General features: G+C 42.0%; 1 protein-coding gene across 1 annotated transcript in view; it reads left to right on the top strand.

The window, feature by feature from the left end:
* The window catches only part of plxdc2b (plexin domain containing 2b), a 171133-nt gene extending 160565 nt beyond the window's left edge, over window positions 1-10568 (top strand). The window contains exons 13-14 of the mRNA XM_021562992.3: window positions 4053-4216; window positions 6266-10568. Of these exons, the coding sequence (XP_021418667.1) occupies window positions 4053-4216; window positions 6266-6385 (284 nt within the window). The 3' untranslated portion in view covers window positions 6386-10568. The remainder of the gene's footprint in view (window positions 1-4052; window positions 4217-6265) is intronic.
* Window positions 10569-15963: the final 5395 nt, after the last annotated feature.

Raw genomic sequence — 15963 nt, forward strand, 5'->3', positions numbered from 1 at the left:
ATAGCTAGTCACAATGTCATTGTAATATTCACTTCCCTGCCTGCCATCAGGCCAGGAAGTGTGACAGATTAGCTAGAATAAGTTACTGTGAAATTGGCAATAACTGACTTGCAGCCAGTTGATAGTAAGTTATAGAAAATGTAACATTAACTTTCTGTGAACCAGCTGCTATGAAGCTACTGGTAAATGCACAGTAACATCTGAACAGTGCAGTTCTTGACACAAGTTCATACAAAGACTGCAGAACTGACAGTGTCAAAACAGGCGCTCAACCTTAAATCAACATAACATTTCCACTGACGGTTGCCACAATACAACATATTTTACACCAGAAATGCTAATGAGCCCAAGCCAGCACATCAACTCCACCTATATTTCAAAGTGCAGTAATGATTGTACCTTATATTGCATATATTGTGTAGAAACATATGCTAGATTATCCGCACATGTACTCTAAAAGGTACCGAGCAGTACAATGTGAATTCAAATGTGTACTTCTGAAGGTGCCTTACGTGTACCTTTTTAATATGTTTGTAAATCAGGGAACATTGTATTGTAACCACACTCTTATTTTTGAGAGTGTTTGGATATATGTTCTTGGTAACAAATTAGTACCTGGTGGCACTGCTGAGAGATGAATGCACTCCATGGCAGTTCAAATCCTGAGAGCATTGTGTGTTTAAAAAGCCGCGTAAAAGTGTACCATAACGACACATTTTTGCTTTCATATTTCACGTGACATTTGTTCCAAAAACAAGTTCCCCTCTCACTCTGAGCTCTGGGTGCACAACGGATCTGCTAACACTTCAGACTAACAGCCTAGGCACTACTGTGGAGTAGCTGCCTCCAACAGTGTAAGGATTGGCAGTTTGACTCTGTACTCTTCTCCCAAACACAGACAAATTGCCTTCCAGGGAAGAAAAAGAGAAAAGGGGCATTCCAGCTCTAGTTTCACTTTTGGTGGTGGTGTTGTTTTTTGGGCCCCAGTTTTGGTTTTATGAAGTAGTTGAGAGGGAATTAGATTTTTTGTTGTTGTTGCCAAATGGATCATCTCTGCTAAGGAGAAGGGTATGTCCCCCTATGAGGGACTGATGAAGGATTTTCCCAATTCATTGTAACACAGTGGATAAGACATTTTGTACAGAGAGGTTATGTTATAGTTGGGTCCAAATCTTTGTGCTCTGAGACAAAGAGCTCAAACAAACACAGAGACGCACGCACGCACGCACACAAACACACACAATAAAAGTCCCAATCCCAAGCATAGCTACGTTATGGGGGACCAGGAACCAGCTTCCCACTATCCAGGGGACCAGGAACCATCGGCCTGAGGAGAGAAACATGAAAAGGTGAGATCCGGTAGTTAGTGGGAAGCAGTAACCTATAAGGGAGGGTTGACCTTAAATGGCCCCACAAACTCGTGCTGCTGAGATGGTTGTATTTCTGAAGGTTTTCCCATCTCCACAGAAGAACTCTAAAGTTCTGTCAGAGTGACCATCACCACCAGTTCTAAGTCACCTTCCTGACCAAAATCCTTCTCCCCCGATTGCTCTGTTTGGCCGGGCGGCCAGCTCTAGGAAGAGTCTTGGTGGTTCCCAACCTCTTCCATTTAAGAATGATAGAGGCCACTATGTTCTTGGGGACCTTCAATGCTGCAGACATTTTTTGGTACCCACACAATCCTGTCTCGGAGCTCTACTGTCCTTCGACCTCATGGCTGGGTTTTTGCTCTGACATGCAATGTCAACTGTGGGACCTTATATAGACAGGTCTGTGTCTTTCCGAATCATGTCCAATCAATTGAATTTACCACAGCTGGACTCCAATCAAGTTGTTGAAACATCTGAAGGATGATCAATGGAAACAGGATGCACCTGAGCTCAATTTCAAGTCTCTTGCAAAGGGTCTGAATACTTATGTAATTAATGTATTTCTGTTTTCATTAGGGGGTATTGTGTGTAGATTGACGAGGATTATTCCATTTTAGAATAAGGCAATAACCTAACAAAATGTGAAAAAAGGGAAGGGATCTAAATACTTTCCGAATGCAATGTATACATTTATATTTAGTTAATTTAGCAGATGGTCTTATCACACTATAGTGCCATCAGACTTCTGGTACCAATGCAGGGTCAAATGGGGCCACAAAATTGGGAACCGTTAGAATTTTTTTAAATATAAGTTATAGCTCTCAAAAGTATGTTGTTACATAATATATTGGAGCTTAGTTTAGCCCAGTGTAATACAAATGACAAAATACATATTTCAAATGCATTGAATGGGATGTTAATTGCTTAACTAACTCAGGAACCACACCTGTGTGGAAGCACCTGCTTTCAATATACTTTGTATCCCTCATTTACTCACTTGTTTCCATTATTTTGGCAGTTACCTGTATGTAAATCCACTTTGACAGGCCATGTTTTAGCAAACAGGTTTGATTAGCACTCTGGACCTCCCTGTTTTCCTGTGTGATGATGGAGATCAATAAGGCATTGAGCCAGGAGAGGAGGGAGCTGCCTGGGGCACTGGTGGGTGGCTGGTCACTAATTAAACCAAGAAAGAGAATAGAAAAGTAAACAAAATAAATATACAAGCACAATAAATAAATAGACCCAGAAAGGAATGCTGCCATAAATCTGTAGGAGCTGAGAGAAAAAAAAAGCTGTGAGGGTCATCACTATCACTATCACTATCACTATCATTAGCTCACTCCTGCTATGATCAATGGGCCAGCCTCCAGTGGGGCTCACACACAATCACACGCACGCGCGCGCGCGCACGCATGCACGCACACACACACACACACACACAGACACAAACACACACATCAGTGGGAATCAAACATGATGAGAATATAGAACAGGGTGTTCCAATGTTATCTTATTATCAGGCTTTCAGCTTTGATTGACAGAGGGCAGGTTTCAATTGACTAGTAGTAGTAGAAGTAGTATTGGTAGTTCAAACTTAAAAGATGCAATATGTAACTTTTTGGGTGACCCGTAAAAATTCACATAGAAATATGAGTTATAGAGCTGCCATTCTCATAGAAAGCAAGTCTAAGAAGCGGGAGATCTATTCTATGTGCGCTATTTCTATGCCTTCTGTTCTTAAGTTTTATTTTTGCATCTTTAACTTTCGGTTTTGTACACCAGCTTCAAACAGCTGAAAATACTGAGGTGTCAGTTAGTGATTCATAACTGGCAACCCAGTTTGGACAGGTTTGACTCTGTCTCGTCCCACAGACTTGAAGATGACACATTCACATTCATTTATGGCTCTCCGTAGGACAGTCAATCATTATGGAGTCTCCTCTCCACACACCCACCTTATCAAACTGGACTGTCATTACTGAAGAGTGTCTGATAACTCTCAATATCTCCGTCCATTTTCTCCCATCCAATAACACCATGTGCTAACCTTGGTTTGGGATTATCTGCACCTTTCGCCGCACCTGCTACAACAACTCTAAATCAGTGTACACAACCACTAAACTTAGATTTTATATCTCATGCCTCTGCTGAAGCACGCTGCTCATGAATAGCTAAACAGGCTAAGCCACAACGATGCTAATCTCCTCCTTCAATACACACGCACGCACACACACACACACACATATACACCGTATCTGCTGCTGAAGGCTGAGCTAGATCCGGAACCTTCCGTGAATGGTTGGAGGAGAATTGTTACCAGAGTTGTTATGATTAGGCTGTAAATGCTGAACAAGGCATTTACAGTATACAATAATAATTTCAGCATCATATCATTTGTTCAAATTAACTTTTAATCACAAGCGTCAGGCCTGTTTATGAAGAGTGAGGCCCTACAGTGACAAGAAACAGAGACGAGCAGCATCCATGAGTGATGAGTGTCCCCTACTGTTGAATAGGAAAAATGCAGTGAAAGTGTGTGTTCAATCTCTAAGCACCTGGTAGACGGATTGTGCCAATTGTTTGTGCATGGGTGCGTGTGCGGGTGGCTGTGTCTTGAGTGTTTGGGTCTGTGTGTTCAAGAGAGAGATTCTAAAGGGTGTTTTGGCTGTGTTTCTCCAGCGATGCCAAAGGAGAGTTCTGCAGAGCGGAAGGGCACACACCCCCTGCACACTGGACTGATCCTGGGCATCCTCATGGTCATGCTCATCATGGCTGCCACAGTCCTGGTCACCGTCTACATCTACCATCACCCCACCTCGGCCGCAAGCCTATTCTTCATCGAGGTGAGTCTTAGCACTATCACTACTCTATGAGAGGCTACTAGCAGCTCAATGCACATTTGCGATTCCCTGCAGAAGACCGGGGTTCAATCCCTGTGAAGGGAGCACCCGTCTCACGATATCTCCTCTTCACCTATCTCCCACGGCTTCTCATCTGTGTGTCCCTAAAGGATAAAACATATCAAAGAAGAGTGACTCTCCATCCACTCTTCCCCCAAAAATAAAAAGTTAATGTACAAAGACGGGTATTGCTTTGACTTCTCAAAAGTCCAAAGTATCCACTAGATTTAAAAGTCCCTTTGGTCTGGAGTGTCTATATGTTGGTCAGATATGTGACCTGAAGTACCTGAAGTACTGAAGAACAGCAGGCCGACACCCATGCTAGCCTGAGGGTAGTCTCTCTCTCTCTCGCTCTGCCTGTCAGGTTTGAATATGATGTGTGCTTTCCTAATCTACCCCAGCAGATACTTAATTCCCAGGTCAGGATATATGTCAGCCAACAACCAGATGCCCCGTATGTGTCCCAAATTGCACTACCTTTGACCAAGGTCCATAGGGCTCTTTTAAAAAATAGTGCACTTTATGGAGGATAGTGTGCCCCTTGGGATACAGCCCCGCCAAAAACACACTGTAAAGGATAGCACACTTCATAGTTTTTCACTTTATCCATTTCTCCAACTCATAAAAATGCATGATTGCTTTCACAGGGTGCAGGCTTGGTTCTTTGTTGATAAATGCCTACGAATGCTTCGACAAGGAAATGGTTTCGGTTTAATTTGTACGGTTTGGAAACTGTAATGAGACGGATTGATGTTTAAACATCTAGAGAAAATAAACGACAAACGCATAATCTTCAAGGTCAATAGCGCACCATGAGCCAATCCCTCGAACAAGGAACAATTTCCCTGAGAGAATTCAAATGCTTTCATCGCTCACCGAGTGGTTTAGTACATGGTATATATTAAACGGGCGAGTATCAATTCATCTCATTCAATACATCGGCTTCAATCATGCATGCCTAAGATACCTCAGATATTATTTCTCGCCGTCTGTGATACAATGTACCTTGCTTATTACTAACGCGATCTATCATAATTCAAATGAGAAGGGCAAGCTAGCTACTGACAGCTCAGCTGACACAGGACGTAGCACAGTGGCCTAACCCTGGGCACAGGCCAGTGGCATTGCTAACCTTTGGTCTTTGACCCTAGTCTGAGACCTCAATGACCCTCATGACCTCTAACATGTTTATATACGGTCCTCTAAGGCCGGGTGGACACTACACGACTGTCAAAATCCTTACATCGCTGAGCCTTTCACATTAAACGGGTGTCTTTCGTGTCGTTTTTTTGTCTTGCCAACATAGTGGTGCGCACACTCAAACGATCTGGTGGGGTGTCACACACAACAAGATTCTTGGTCGTGAGGATTCTCCGTACCACCACATTGTCTTGCAAAACAATGACGTGATAAGATTGTTAATGTAGCTAGAACAAGCTGTGGCTCAAAGCAGCCTCATAAGTTTTCAGTCAGACATTTACGCTTGCCATGCAGAGTTGACATTTCTATCCAACATTTTGAATTGAATAACATTAAATGTGATCTTCAGAGCGGTAACGATTTGACACTTTGGCTTTGGTTAAAGGCAAGTACAAATGCATACTGGTAGTCATCGCTCCTGCTCGAGAGTTATATTCTGGGTGATGCGAAACAATGTCATCTGGCTTCTTCTCTGGCGAGCTCTCATTGGCAATTGCTGATCATTGTTCTCAAAACTTGTTGTTGCATATCTCACACTACAAGAGCTTTGCAGATTTTGTGCCGATAAAATTAAACATGTTTGAAAATGTCTGGGACAGCAAAAAGACATGATCGGTAGCCTCAGACTCTGTCTCTGACCCGCTCACATTAAGCAAGCGTCGGTGACAGCTGCACACCCCGAGTGGGCAACAACATGGGGATTTTGTCTCCGATCTCAAAAAAAATGTAATTGGGGCTAAAATCTTGTACTGTACACCCGGCTTAACCTGTGACCCCTTTCCCCTTCTCCAGAGACGTCCCAGCAGGTGGCCGGCCATGAAGTTCCGCCGAGGGTCCGGTCACCCGGCCTATGCGGAGGTGGAGCCCGTGGGCCAGGAGAAAGAGGGCTTCATCGAGTCTGAGCAGTGCTAAAGGGCATCCCCCCCACCACACACACACACACACCCCGCCGTGTCGCTCTCCCCCCTCCCGTATTGCCCCCCTTGCGCCCGCTCCACAGGGACTGACACACCAGTATTGCCCCAGAATCAGGCCTTCCGAATCTGCCATACCCATGGCGACTGATTGACGCTGGTCTCTTGTTTTGTTGATTAAAACACTCACTGTCAAGATTGTAAACTTAAATTAGAAAATTGTGGAGGTGTTAATTTGAAAACCCCACACTCTTGCTGGTTGTTGAAGAGTGGGCCTTGTGTTTGGTGGACTACCATGGTGGACTACCATCTTCAACCCTAGCTTGTCCAACAGAGAGCTGATCTGAGAGCTTAGGGAGGGTCACTGCCAGAGGGACTGTGCTGTAGGTAAACCTTGAAAACGGATCTCAAGTCAGCTCTTCGTCCAAGTCCTCAAAGTCTCACACTCGTGCTGGTTGAAGTGACTGACTGACTGACTTGTTGGGGACAGAGGGAAAGTAGCCACGTTTATACCTGGTGCTAACATGCGTCCTTTGTCCTGATCTTGTCCACATTTTGATCGTGCCAACATTTTAAGACATGTGTAGATGATTAAAAGACACATTGTGATCGGATTGTGATCAGATCTTCCTGACCACCTCCGGAGGTAGTCAAGCACGCATTGTGTCTGGATATCGATTGAGTGTAAACAGATGTGGATGGTCAAACCATTTAAATCATCATAATACCGGCCTTTAAAACAATTTACAGGTATCAAAATTGACTTAGGGGCTTCAGTAACTGTCTTAAAACAAATCATCCATATTATTTTAAAGAATATCTGTCAAATAATTTGCATACAGGGAGGCATGAGCTAATCTGGTCACAATGCGGGCACAGTGGACGGATAAGAGACACATTTTAATACTATGTGTGGAGGCGAAAAAACCTTGATCGGATAGTGATTGGATCATATTGATCAGATCACGAAACTCACATGTTAGCACAAGGTGTAAACTAGGCTATTGAGTGGGTTGTACAGAGTAACTGTGATGCATTGGGGGAGTAGGTGGAATTATACAATATATTTTTCAGAAACAATACTGAGTATGTGAACAGAGATCTCGACTTTAAATGTTGGTGAGGTTATATAGACTTTACATCCTTTTGGGATTTTGCAAATGTACTTTTTTCGTATTTTGTTTCTGTTGCTTTTTTTACTTGGGTTTTCTCATAATCAGTGTGGGGGGGGTTTGTCTTGCTTCCCACTACCACAATAAGGCTTCTTTACCATAGCTTTTACTCCATAGTGTGGTTCAATAGTGTGATATGCTCTTGCTACTGCCACTCATCCCACCAAGGAGTAGCAGTCTGCAAGTCTGGAAATGTTCAGTTCTGTCTCTTTTGTTCAGCTCTGGCATCTCTTTTTTTTCTCATTTTGTCAAAGATTGTGTGGTTTTTGCTTACTGAGAGAACCTCTGTTTTCCACGATGGGGTGATGGGCACACTCTTCTCTTCTCATTGGTTTGATTGCTCCCTTATTAACATACTGTATGTTGTTGTTATTTTTTTTTACAGTGATTTCAGTACTGCCGTGCCATTATTTCCTTGACTGGAGTCTGCTCAAACATTTTTTGCACAAAAGGTTTTTCCATGCACATATATCTTTAGTTCATTTGACTTGTGGTACTAATGCAAAATTGCAAGACAGGCGCTTGTGACTGTGTGTGGTTGTGTGTATGCATGGTCTATATGTGAGTGATTGAGTGTTTGTGTGCGTGTTGTGTTTGTGTGATTAGATATCCACCTGCTTGAAGGTGGGTCAGTTTGAGCTGGTTCTGTGTAATTGATGCTGATTGGTTGACCTGAGGTACATTAACAAGATGTTATGAGACGCGTTGGCGATACATTAAAAAACGTACCTGGCATGAGTTTGCCTGGGTTTTGAATTGTGGTATACAGTGTGGTTTTCAATAGCAGTTTGACCTGCTGCTGTTTCAACCTGAAGAAGAATCTAAATTGTACAGGACTGGAGGATTCGTGTTATATGGAGTGAGATATCTGCCGAAACGTTAAACAAACGTAATGTTAGAGTCAAAAATGCATTTTTTTTTAGGAAATCTCTAACCTCCATACTGTTCCAAGTCAATATGAATGGCTGACTAGTACATGCCATTTAACCCTAGCATAGCAATGTATATACATGGGCCTACACCTTTGTAGATTGACTCTCAAAACATTTGCAGATTCGGGTTATTAATGAAAAAGCATACATATGATATATTATATGACTATTTTGTTTTTCTTTTTGAGTGGCCTTCTCAATTATTATTATTTTTTTCAAATGTGAATGAATGTGTCAATCATTGCATAACTGCTGTTGCTGGTCGATTATAACGGACAAGGCTTTCATACATTGATCAAATCAAACAAAATTCTGATTTGTATACTGTACCAAGACTGACCGAACAAATACAATGAAATGTATTTCACCATCATTTGTAGATTGAGCTGGGAAATATGCCTTGGGTTACAATGGTACATACACACGGTACTATTTAGAATTACAAATAAATAGATTATACAAAATATATATATCTCAAATGTGCAATATAACATTCATCAAACTTCATTATGCATTTTTTATTTTTTTTTTAAATGTAGTGATAATGATTGGGAATTATTTAGCGTTACATCATTGATGATTAATTAATCCCCCATTGCACTGAGACCAAAGACCCATCCCAATGTTTATTTTGTCAACATACTACGGCGTTCTCTACCGTGGAGACCTCTGTGTCCCATGTTCACAATCTCTCACTTCATTCCCCACCAAGTCCAAATCTATCTCGCCCCTTGACGTTGAATCAAACCACTATTTTCATATTGCACTCCCACTTTGAGCACACCACCACAGGCCTACATTCAACTCAAAACACACGCAGAGACATAGGCACACACACACACACACACGCGCACATGCTCGTATAGGATGATGAATCAGCTGCGCCAGAACTCAACACAACTCCATTCATAACAAGTCCATCTACAGAGGTGGAGTTACTGAGCACAGCAACCATCTACTGAACATTACGCTTATTTTCCAAAACAGTGTTAAAGAGTCGATGGGCTGGGGGGGTGAGGGGGGGGGCACACGTGACTACCCTCACAGATTTTCCATGCCTACAGCCAAATACCATAGTCCCAAATGCTTCCCTATTCCCTACAAAGTGCACTAGACAGGGAATAGGGTGCCATTTGGGACGCAGACACTGCTTTGAGATTTGCTCAGTCTTCCCTTGTGGAGAAATGCTGTGTTGTTTGAGCTCTCTGGGACATCTGCTTGTTCTGCTGCCACCTAAAACTGCAAATGTTTTTATAACCACTCAAATGTATGTCCCAAATGGCATTCTATCCCCTATTTAGTGCACTACTTTGGACCAGGGCCCATAGGGCTCTAGTGAAAAGCAGTGTACTTTAAGGGAATAGGTTGGCATTTGGGACGCAGGCGAAGTGGCCCGAGGATAGAGCTGATAGAGGGGTTTGAGTTTTGTAAACAAACTTGGAGGATGAAGTGGGGGGCATTCAGTAGGCCTAAGTGTTCAGTCTGCGTTAGACAGTGATTGCAACACTTTCAAACTAGTTGTTTGGGAGAAGAAAGCATATTCAAGTCACTCCAGTAATCACTGAATGGCCTGATTGCTTTCAACCAACATTCTCATAACATGCTTTTTAGAATAAGAAAAGCAACATTTTCTGCGTTTAGACAGGCAGACCAATTCTGATCTTTTTTCCACTAATTGGTCTTTTGACCAATCACATCAGATCTTTTCACATCAGATCTTTGTCAAAAGACCAATTAGTGAAAAAAATATAAGAATTGGGCTGCCTGTCTAAACGCAGCCGTTGTGCTGTTGTTGAGATTAGAATACTGCAGAGTGCTGTTGCTTTTTCTACAGACGAATGACTTAAAACGAACAATGTAGCTCATACAGGTACAAGTCTTGTTCCACGGTGATTGCCTGAACTCAAAATGGAGGACGGAGGAAGCTGTGACCCTATGTTTTGTTTTCCGATCTCATTACAAAACTCTTTAGGACATGACAACGAGAGACTCAAAAATCACACAGTACCCTAGCTGTCTGTAATTTCTGTAACTACTGTCATTTTGATTACATTTGAAATAAAGAATGTTGTTTAAATCTTGTTTTCCACTTTTCTGTTCACCTCAAATGTCCGACTTAGTAGTTACTGTTGTGACATTGGGGAATTGTACACTACAAGTATAAGTCATCATTAATACCTAAGTAGCAACACAAAAGAGACAGCCCTGGTGACCATGCTGTGCTGCCCCTCTCGGTCAGTCTCTTATCCTCCCCCCGGTGAGTTCTGTGTTTCCCTTCCCTCCAGCAGAGTCCCTCGTGGTTTCCTTTGAAGGCTGTTGGTCCGTCCTGCTGTGTGAGCAGTGGTGTAAAGTACTTAAGGACAAATACTTTGAAGTACTACTTAAGTCGTTTTGGGGGGTATCTGTACTTTACAATTTCTATTTTGGACAACTTTTACTTTTCTTGGTTCCTAAAGAAAAGAATGTACTTTTTTGCGCCATACACTTTCCCTGACACCCAAAAGTACTCGTTACATTTTGAATGCTTAACAGGACAGGAAAATAGTCCAATTTACGCACTTATCAAGACAACATATGGTCATTCCTTCTGCCTCTGATCTGGCGGACTCACTGAAGAAAAATGCTTCGTTTGTAAATGATGTCTTGAGTGTTGGAGTGTGCTCCTGCTTATCGATACATTAAAAATGAAAGACAATTGTGCCGTCTGGTTTGCTTAATATAAGTCATTTGAAATGATTTATACTTTTTACTTTTGACACTTAAGTATATTTTAGCAATTGCATTTACTTTTGATACTTAAGTATATATAAAATCAAATACTTTTGACTTTTACTCAAGTAGTATTTTACTGGGTGACTTTCACTTTTACTTGAGTCTTTTTCTATTAAGGTATCTTTTACTTTTACTCAAGTATGAGAATTGGGTACTTTTTCCACCACTGTGTGTGTATGTGTGAGTGCTGCTGATAGCTCTCCATCGCTGAGGAGGAAACAGCAAGAAGAGTGTTTTCTTCAGTGGAGCGCTAGGGTAGCCAGTATTTTTCAAGGCTTGATTACAAAAAAAAGAGGAAAGGATGTTTGGGTAAAGTTGGGTCGTCTGCTGGGTTTAGCCTCTACATCAATGTGTTTCTCAAAGCAATTCAGCCAAAGCAGTGGCCACAATCTCTCCTGAAATTGAGTTTTCGATGAAGGTTAAGAGGAAATATTGTGGTGGTATCTCATTCAAATGCCAAGCGTGGTATAAATGATTGAGTTTCAAAAACCCCTCTAGCTGCTGCAAAACTCCTATCCAACCCAAAATCACTGTTGAATCTTTTAATCCCTGCTGTTGGGGATAAATAAATGAATAGCGCACACAGAGTGAGGCGAGAGACAGACACAGGATGCTTGTATTAAACCGTATTATTCTGTACCCCCAAGCCACTAGACCCACTAACAGATATGTTTAATTTAAATATGACACCAAAAACTTCAGTTGGTATAATCCAAGATCCATTTAAAGTTTTCCGTCTCTTGAGAGGCTGTTTAGTGGCTGTGCTCAGTTTTGTGTGCATATACAGAGGATTGCAATTAGACAATTAGAAGCCGGGGGATAATGCCTTTTTGAAGCTGACACACAAATGCAAATGGATGACTCTCTTCCCCTCAAACAACACGTGAAGACAGCAGAACTGTCTACAGTCTTTACACAACAGAAGCCTGTCGGGTTATTTAAAAAAAAAACAATGTACCTCCAACGCAGGCAGATTTCATTCATGTTTCAGATGAGCTCGGCAGCTCTGCGTCTGACAGCTGGGCTTCACACGGCGCAGCAGCATGAGTGTCTGCCTGGATGTGTCTCACAGAGGCTGGGATTCTGACTTTGTAAACAAGTGTGTGTGTGTGTGTGTGTGTGTGTGTGTGTGTGTGTGTGTGTGTGTGTGTGTGTGTGTGTGTGTGTGTGTGTGTGTGTGTGTGTGTGTGTGTGTGTGTGGGTGTGTGTGTGTGGTGTGTGTGTGGTGTGTGTGAGTAAACAGGTGTGTTTGGGAATGAATTGAAAGCAGGTTTCATGGAACAGATGTTGAGATTTGAGGGGCTCTTTTGACTGGCTGGGGAAGTCACTGCTGCTGGACTTGTTTATTTGAAACGTTTGTGTGTTTTTTAGGGATCAGCACTACAGCGATCCCTGTAGAAAACAGAATAGAATAGCCATTGTAAAGAAAAAGTCACCAATCCAGAAAAAGCCCCCTTTAAGGAATACTCATCATATATCCGGACTGTCACCAGAGCCTGCTTCGCCAAACACTACCGCTGGGGGAAAACACTAAAACAAGAGTAACACTGCAAAAAGGTACAGAGACATGCAGAAGAAAGCTCCAGGGACTCCATCTGAAGCACCAACAACATTTCTACATTACTCTATACCCCACCTCAGGTGGGCCACTTGAGGTGAGGACAGGGGTGAAGAGGGCATGTAGGGAATGGAGAGGTGCACTGCCGACTGTCAAGAGGATTCCTCTATACTGTCAGTGGTTTGTAGTGGTGTCAGAGGGCAGTCCAACAATGTACTATAATTTATTATAAACTGGGTGGTTCGAGCTCTGAATGATTATTGACTGACAGCCGTGGTATATCAGACCGTATACCACGAGTATGACAAAACATATTTGTATTACTCTAATTACGTTGGTAACCTGTTTATAATATCAATAAGGCATCTCGGGGGGTTTGTGGTATATGGCCAATATACCACGGCTAAGGGCTGTATCCAGGCACTCGTCGTGCATAAGAACAGCCATTAGCCGTGGTATATTGGCCATATACCACACCTCCTCGGGCCTTCTTGCGTAATTATACATATATTACAGTATTGTTATAGTATATTAAACAACATGTCCATGAGCATAATAATATGGTAAAACCCTGGCAAACACCCATCTAATATTAATACCATAGCATTATTTTTGTAGGTTTTGTCAACTGAATGCTGGGTTTTATAAGTACAAACATGATGTCTTATTGCCATCTAGTGGTGCAACCTTTTCATAGAGTACAGGTCCACTTGGAATAGGATGCAATTGAGTTCACATGATAGTCTTCCATGTTGAGAAAAAAAACACTATAGACCAGCATAAATTGCAAGCTGGTCGGTTGCTGGTCATTGTGTTCAATGTGTTTTCACTGGTGAACAGCCTTTGTTGTTTTCATTGGTAGTCCAGCCTTCATTGTGTTTTTGCTCATTGTTGCTGGCGATCAGGCTTTCGTTGTGTTTTCGCTGGTGATGGTGTTTTCCTTAAGTACATTTAGTAGAAAAAGTAGCAAGCCAGTGAGTCTGGGCTGGGTGGGCCTGGGGGTGATTGCCCCCTGCATATTTTTTTTTGCAAAACAAGCTATTTTGGTGACCTCTGGTACATTCTAATGCCTTGATTCCATCCAAAATACACAGATAGATTATTGAATACTTTAACGAGTGTACTTCCCAGATTGGTGAGTTTAGTTTTGGAATTGATTAGAGAGACATGACTTTACAATAAAAAGGTAATTGTTAGTTGTTTTGGATATTGTCTAGGTCTATAAGTTCAGGACAGTTTTGAAACCTTTCTTCTCTTGAGATTCAAGTCATATTCCGAGTTTAACTGCAAGATATGAATTACCATAATTATTTTTCTTCTTCAAATTATGTATTTTATTGGCTCTGCTGCTGTGGACACTTAGGGTAAGGAAACCAATGTGTCATTACGTAATTTGGGTCAACTATCCATTTAATAGTTTGGCCTGTCAATCAATCACTGTGGATGGGATTGTCAGGGGAGGGGGCAAGATGTTTGCAGTGGCAATTTTAACATGTAAATGTTGGTGGGGCAAACTCATTTTTAATGCATGCCAGCAAAGCCACTACACAACACAACACTAAACAAAACATGAATTGCGCTATAACGGTGACAAACGGTGCCCACAAAGAGGTGTCACTACAGTCCCTGGTTCGAATCCATACTGAATCACATCCGGCCGTGATTAGGAGTCCCATATGGCGGCGCACAATTGGCCCATCGTCGTCAGGGTTTGGCCGGGGTAGGCTGTCATTATAAAGAAGAATTTGTTCTTCACTGACTTGCCTAGTTAACTAAAGGTTCAATTTAAAATATATTTTTAAAAGGTTTCATTTCAGCACCATGGAGTGAATCCTTACAACCGCTACACCTCAGCAGAGCCTCATCTGGCAGCGAAAAAGTTTATTCAGCCTCATTTGCTGCCTTTTGAAAAACCATAGCTGATATGGCTGACTTGCTTAAATAAATATGGTTTCTACTGACTCAGGGATTTGGGTAACTCAGTAAAACGTGCATAGAGAGAGAGAGAGAGACGCAACTTACCATTTGAAGTATTTTAGTAGACCTATGTGGTCAGAAAGTAAGGAAAATATACTGAACAAAAATATAAACGCAACATGTAGTGTTGTTCCCATTTTTTAAATAAAAGATCCCCAATATTTCCATATGCACAAAAAGCTTATTTCTCTCAAATGTTTTTCACTAATTTGTTTACATCCCTGTTAGTGAGCATTTCTCCTCTGCCAAGATAATTAATCCACCTGACAGGTGTGGCATATCAAGAAACTGATTAAACAGCATGAACATTACACAGGTGGACCTTGTGCTGGGGGCAATAAAAAGGCCACTCTAAAATGTGCACTTTTGTCACACAACACAATGCCACAGATGTCTCAAGTTGTGAGGGAGCATGCAATTGGCATGCTGTGCAGCAGGAATGTCCACCAAAGCTTAATGTTCATTTCTCTACCATAAGCCGCCTCCAACTTCGTTTTTGAGAATTTGGTAGTATGTCCAAACGGCCTCACAACTGCAGACCACGTGTAACCACACCAACCCAGGACCTCTACATCAGGCTTCTTCAACTGCGGCATCGTCTGATATCTGTCTGTAATAAAGCCCTTTTGTGGGGAAAAACTTGTTCTTATTGGCTGGGTCTGGCTCCCAGACCCATCCATGGCTGCACCCCTGCACAGTCATGTGAAATCCATAGATTAGAGCCTAATGCATTTATTTCAATTCACTTATTTCCTTATATGAACTGTAAATCAGCTAAATCCTTGAAAGTGTTGCATGTTGCGTTTATTTTTTTGTTCAGTATATTTTCCCAGCCGGAGCTCGTTTTTTTCTAAGTCCCCAGTTGTCTCGAACGCACCGAAGTCGGAGATTTCCCAGGTCCGAGTTCTGAAGTCATGCTGGATTGAAAGCATGGCCAATGTATCCAACCTTTTCTGGCCCATGGTGTTGCGTGTGAATGTTTATCCTTTTAAGCTTGGAAAAGAGATCCTTTCAGACAGACGCTTTAAATCCTTAAACCCAGACTTGGACCACACACTCTCTCCAACGAATAGCTGGCAGTTGAAGCAAAATACTGATTCCTTCCAAACCACTCATTGTTGCATTTGCAATTTCTTACTTGTTGTGTATTGTTTATGTCCAATGG

The sequence above is a fragment of the Oncorhynchus mykiss genome, chromosome 15, assembly GCF_057628025.1.
Source record: "Oncorhynchus mykiss isolate SJ-2025 chromosome 15, ASM5762802v1, whole genome shotgun sequence".
Lineage (NCBI taxonomy): Eukaryota > Metazoa > Chordata > Actinopteri > Salmoniformes > Salmonidae > Oncorhynchus > Oncorhynchus mykiss.